The sequence below is a fragment of the Zeus faber genome, assembly GCF_960531495.2.
Source record: "Zeus faber genome assembly, chromosome: 1".
Taxonomy (NCBI): domain Eukaryota; kingdom Metazoa; phylum Chordata; class Actinopteri; order Zeiformes; family Zeidae; genus Zeus; species Zeus faber.
The window spans coordinates 26,058,534-26,064,614 of record NC_137193.1 but is presented as its reverse complement, the minus strand read 5'-3'; the positions used below and the strand labels follow the sequence as shown (position 1 = coordinate 26,064,614).

Genomic DNA, 6,081 nt, shown 5'->3' with positions numbered 1-6,081 from the left:
CACTATCTGTTTACTTTTTCAAAATTATTATTTTGAAGCTATAATTTCGTGATGCCGTGTAGGCTATAACCGCATTATTGTTACTGTCTCCAAAGAACTATTCTTTTTTATAAATATTATTATGCTCACCAAATCAAAATATGCGTTGCATTCTGACTTTATTCTGGTATTTTCCCCTACAGTTATTGGAAATGTGTGCATGAAAAAAATGGAATGTCGTTTATAGGCACATTTGTAAAAAGGTGTAATGTTGCTTGTCACAGATGGTAATGCAAGGTTAGTGCGTGTGCCTTTGTGGCCCCGTTTAAGCCATAAGGTAAACGGTAATAGTCTACAGGACTGCTGGCCCTATTTTGCCTCCATAGTCTCCCCGTGTCACGGCTGCATTGAAAAGTAAGATGGATCGCCACCATTTCTTCTCCTCACAGTGCTTCTTGTAACCCTAGGTTCACCCGAGGAGGCCATTGGCGGAGAGGCGTCACGTGACCACGGGGTGCCAATGTTATTCTACGAGGGTGTCAAGACCCTGTCAGTTTCTGAAATAAATATTGGGAAACGGCGAGATGCAAAAGGCAACCTACTACGACAGCTCCGCAATTTACACCGGCTACCCGTATCAAAGCGCAAATGGCTTCGGTTATGATGCCAATCAAGTCCAATATCCCCGGGCCCCTCATGTGGAAAGTGAGTACCATCGACCCGCATGCTCCTTGCAGGCTCCCGACGGCTCCGTGGCCCTGCAGAAGCAGGGCGAGATGGCGGAGGGCTGCGACAGAACCGCGTCCATTCAAGCGACGCAGTCCACGGTTCACCCCGAAAGCAATCAACCGCCGCAGGCGCCGGTGTCGGGTCCGCTCCCTCCTCCACCACCAGAGTCACCTGGTGCCGTCACCCAAAACACAAGCAACGGGTCCAACCAGCCCTCCTGTGTGAAGAATGGTTCCCCGACGTCAGCGGCACGCAGCGGCAAGCAGATCTTCCCCTGGATGAAGGAGTCCCGTCAGAACACCAAGCAGAAACCCACCAGTAGTTCCAGTTCAGGTACGGCCTGGCCTACTGGTGGAGATACCACACACACATGCACACGCACACACATAATTACACATTTTCCAGGACGCGAGCATAATCAGCTACACCTTAAATCGAGATATTTATATTCTTTTTTCCATTCATTTTGGTATTATTGGGTCAGTTATTTACATAAGTGCCTTGCAATTAGTGACGCATTCCGCATTTTGTTTGTCCGCCTGTCCCGCAGTTGACCTGCGTCCACTGTAAACACGCATCGTCTGATCACACACTGTTCTCCGCAAGTCAACAAACACCCAAAACAGTTGTTGTGCTGTTTTCATTAGGGACACGTTGCATGAGTCGGGGATGGGAATTTGTTTACAAAGAGGACCTTATGCCTACATTCCAGGGCCTATTTGCTATTTTTTTTCTCTTATTGGTAAAGGTCTATATAATGCGTGTCTTACGGAAAGAGACAAATGTTAGAAATAGGAAAACGCAAGACAAGAGTTACAGTTTGTAGTTAGTATGGGTGTCCAATAATTCTTTAGGTCATTTATATATATATATATATATATATATATATATATATATATATATATATATGTGTAAAATCAAAAATTCCAAGCCGTTCCGATCAGTCTTTATCATCGCATATTTGACGCGGTACAGCCTGGTGAGGTAGACACTACAGTCACAAGTAGTAGGTTTCCATAACCAGGCCACCTAAACCTCTACCTCGTGCTGAGGGGTGGAAGAAGGCACAAGAGTCCAACCCCATACCACGAAATAGAATCTCGCTGAAGGGGATAAATAAAGGACACAAAAAAAATAAATTTATATATATATATATATATATATCATAGTTAGGTCGTAGCATTTTCAAATGAATCAATAATTAATTTGTAATAATCGTAGTAATCATCATTTATTCTCCCCTAGGTGAAGGTACACCGCTGCTGCCCCTGTTCGATTCATTTAACAACTCATAAACAAACTGATGCCTTATCTTATGTCACGATGCATTTGTTTTGCTCTGCGTTTCTTCTGAGGCCAGTAGTAAAATTTATTAGGTGTTGGCAGCCTGCCAGACGCGGTAAATAGACCAACACCTCTCTGTGTTGCAGCCAAACTCCAGCCACTTGGAAGGGGGAGGCTCATGGCGAGCTGGCCCCACGGACTCCGTGGAACACATAACCACCCTGTTTGCGCTACACGTGTGCAGCCACGTGACTACAGGAGGGGACGAGGCTCAAATTGCTTTTAAGGGCTTCTGAGGTCATTTGCTTCCAGGGATAATAATAACCCGCTCCCAGTTAACAACTCCGTTGTGTCATAAGTGACGCGTAAAAGACCATTTTATGCGCACCGATGTTACCTTATGGCACCCTGGTGACCCACTCATTCCGTGTGAGGCGGAGGAAAAATGATTAAATATTCACATAAGTTACCCCAGCACGTACAAACACACATCAACCCACGTAAATTATGGTCTTTATTTGAGTACATAATCTCAGTCTGCCCCACCCTCACCCCACTTTACGATTTGTTATCATTTACACCCCCTCCCCACCCATGCAATGGACCCTTGATTGACACCCCCCTCCTTTCTCCCCTGGCAGTGGAGAGCTGCCCCGGAGACAGGAGTCCACCGGGTTCGGCGGCGTCGAAGCGGGCACGGACGGCGTACACCAGCGCCCAACTGGTGGAGCTGGAGAAGGAGTTCCACTTCAACCGCTACCTCTGCCGGCCGCGCAGGGTGGAGATGGCCAACCTGCTCAACCTCACCGAGAGACAGATCAAAATCTGGTTCCAGAACCGCAGGATGAAGTACAAGAAGGACCAGAAGGGGGTGGGGGGGATGATGCCCTCCCCGGGGGGGCAGTCCCCTCGCAGCCCGGTGGGCCCAGGCTCCGGGAGCGGTGTAGGTGCGGGTGGAGGTGGCGGAGGAGGATACCTCAGCTCTATGCATTCTCTGGTCAACAGTGTTCCTTACGAGTCCCAGTCGCCGCCGTCTTACAATAAACCCCATCAAAATGCGTACGGCATGGCGACGTCATACCCCCCCGGTTTGAACAGCTCTTTGGGCGGCTGCCCCCCCTCCCAGAAGAGGTATCCCGGGACCGACTCGGCCACGCCCGAGTATGACGCGCACCCTCTCCAAGGAAACGGCAACTACGGGACGCACATGCAGAGCAGCCCCGTCTATGTCGGCGGGGGCTACGTGGATTCAATGCCCAATTCCGGGGCCTCGGTATTCGGTCTAACGCACCTCCCGCACCCGCCGTCCGCAAACATGGACTACAATGGAGCGATAACGATGGGCAACAACAACAACCACCACCATCACGGAGTGTGCGATCCAAACCCGACGTACACAGACCTCACGTCGCACTATACTCAGGGAAGAATTCAGGAAGCGCCCAAACTGACGCATCTGTAGCGCACGGCGCAGAGCCGGATCACTCCGCCCATTGTCCTTACACCTCCAGACGCGTTACCGCTTTGTTTCCAGAGCCTTCTTTGTGGCTCCGACCCTCTCTCTGCTTTAGTTTGTGTTTTTTCTATAGTTTGTTGTGTGAAGTAGTCTAGGAAAATAATCACTCTTGCTTGGATTTTTTCTCTATTTGCTCGGGCCATTGTTCGACAAGAGCGTTATTTGTTCTACGGGATGTCAGGAGGGGGTGGGGTGGGTCGTTACATTATATGCATACGCCTATTTAATCTATTTTTTGGTCGTCGTTGTTGTTTTAAAATCAACAATCAAACAGGGTATTATGAACACATCATAATGTATGTTATTCTTTTTAATGTGAATTTGTCCGTCTTTTTTATTTATCCGCATTTGAAGAATTTTTTTTTTTTTTTTTTTTTTTTTTTTGCATTTGTGTTGCACTTGTGAAAGGATCCTCGAACCAGGATCACGAGGAAATCCGTTTTTCAGGAGGAGAAGGTCTGAGTTTACACATGACCTCCTCCCCTGCTTCTGGTGTTCAATTTGACATGCTTTTGTTATTTATTTTTTTCTGTTTAAAGATACTTTAGTATTATTTGACTCGCTCCGTGTGGGGTGAAGGTTTCTGGGGACTGCGCATATCGTTCCCACCCTACCTGCGGTTTGCTGAAGATCTTCGCCAGGACACGACTGTGGTTCCCATTTGTCATGTTTTTTTTTTTCTTCAATGAGGCTTTTTTTAACGAATGTAAAATTAATCAATCATGCAATAAGCGTGGAAAGAAGACGTCGTTAACATTTTCTTTATTGAAGAGAGAGACACGTGTTTCAATACTTTATTTTTATTTCATACATTCCATGCTGCTCCAGTTTGAAGAGATAAATAAATGAATTGAAATATATATATACTTTTTAGTATATGTTCAATTTTAACCCCCACACACCCCCTAAGCCATCTTACTTTAATTATAGAAAATAGAATAAAAAAATAGTAACATTTCCAATGACATGTCCTTACTATCTGTAGGTTTGTATTAATGACACCACGCAATCCTTTGGGCCAAGTAAAGCAAATTTATTTGTCAAATGAAAACATTATTTACAATTTTGTAATATAACCCACAGTTGGCAACAGCAGCGTTGTGATAGACACACGGAGGCAATAACAATTATCATAATGCTAATATCATGAAGGAAAAGAGCAGAAAATATAATTCACTTCCGAATTCAAAACTACTTTGTCCTCCCTGGAGAAGAAAAAAGCACTCGTGTTCCGTTTTGGTCTGCGTGGGAGTATCCATAATGACATAAATGTCAACAGGGCCTTCCGGAGTATCTGCAAGAAGATAAAATAAATGAAAAATCTTTGGACAAACAGTTCAGATACGACCACGGCAGACAAATGCTAACAGCTTATTATTTTATTGTTTTCCCCCAAATGCAAGGAAATGCAATGTGTTTCAATCAGCATTTATTGATATATATATATATTTATATGTAAATATCTAAATATCTAAATATATATATATGTATATATATATAAAGTGAAAGTATAAAACCATTTATCTAAACGTCAGTGAGATCAAAAAGGTCAGCAATGCCTCTTATTGCTGTTTATGAAAATATACATTCTGAATCCCACCAGCTGGTTGGTTTCAGTCTTCAAAAATACAAAATAATAAATACACCAAAAATGTGAATATTATTCACATTATTGCAATATTTTTGTCCTCCTTTTAAATCAAATGTTGCAGCTAAATGTTTCCTAATTATATTGCCACGTTTTCGCTCCTCCCAGACTTCTTACATTAATATTGTTGATTGTGTTTCTTTTATTGTTAAAATGCACGATTGCATTTGACTTTTGGGATAATTTTAGCATCACCTGGAGTTCCTGCTGCCCTAAGAAGCATTTTGAGCTGAATATGATTGATATTACAGGGCATGAACATTGCTGCCCCTGACATATGGCGAGCAGGGGAAGCCAGAACAATTGGATGGTGTGTCAATGTAAAAACGGCTGATGTACTGATTTCTGGATTCAAAACACACACACACACACACACACACACACACACTCATACACACACACACACACGCACGCATGCGAATCTGGCGAGGCACTGATTTGACCCATATGCTGCAACCATAGGTTGCAGCATATGGGTATATAACATTTGTATTTCTTTAATTTCGTTTCCCTCTGTGTAAAAATGGTGCTAAATTGTATTATGAGGAGAAGTGTGTAGGCCACTCCACAGAATACCACCACCCACTCCCTGTCCGTGCACACAAAGGCTGTGCGCAATCCCAAAAGCTATCCATCTCTTCCCTGACAACTCCTCCGACCCGAAATACGTCTCCATGTTTGCAACAAAACGAATATCATTTCGATTTTGAAAATGCTAACGAAAGGACTACAAAATACCCAGCGGGAGAAAAAGACGCATCTTTGCCTCACTTACCGTGCGCGCATTATCGCTCATCGCGAGGAAATGGTTGGATCGTTTTTGCTGGATTATTTTTGATATTATTTTATCTTTGAAGCCATCCCTGCAGCTATTACTGGGAGCAGAAACGGGTTCTAATCTGGGCGAGCAGCGTTTCTGGCTACT

General features: G+C 44.3%; 1 protein-coding gene across 1 annotated transcript; it reads left to right on the top strand.

Moving 5' to 3' along the window:
* The first annotated feature begins 427 nt into the window (after positions 1-427).
* hoxa3a (homeobox A3a) lies at positions 428-3,716 on the top strand. The gene is made up of 2 exons (XM_080018638.1): positions 428-1,041; positions 2,634-3,716. Exons 1-2 carry the CDS (start codon positions 564-566, stop codon positions 3,452-3,454), a joined length of 1,299 nt encoding a protein of 432 aa, XP_079874764.1. The 5' UTR covers positions 428-563; the 3' UTR covers positions 3,455-3,716.
* Positions 3,717-6,081: the final 2,365 nt, after the last annotated feature.

Bases quoted from the DNA above. Each gene is read 5' to 3' on its own strand.
- hoxa3a (XM_080018638.1), top strand. From the start codon at position 564: ATGCAAAAGGCAACCTACTACGACAGCTCCGCAATTTACACCGGCTAC. The intron at 1,042-2,633 runs GTACGGCCTGGC...CTCCCCTGGCAG, and splicing joins CACCAGTAGTTCCAGTTCAG to TGGAGAGCTGCCCCGGAGAC.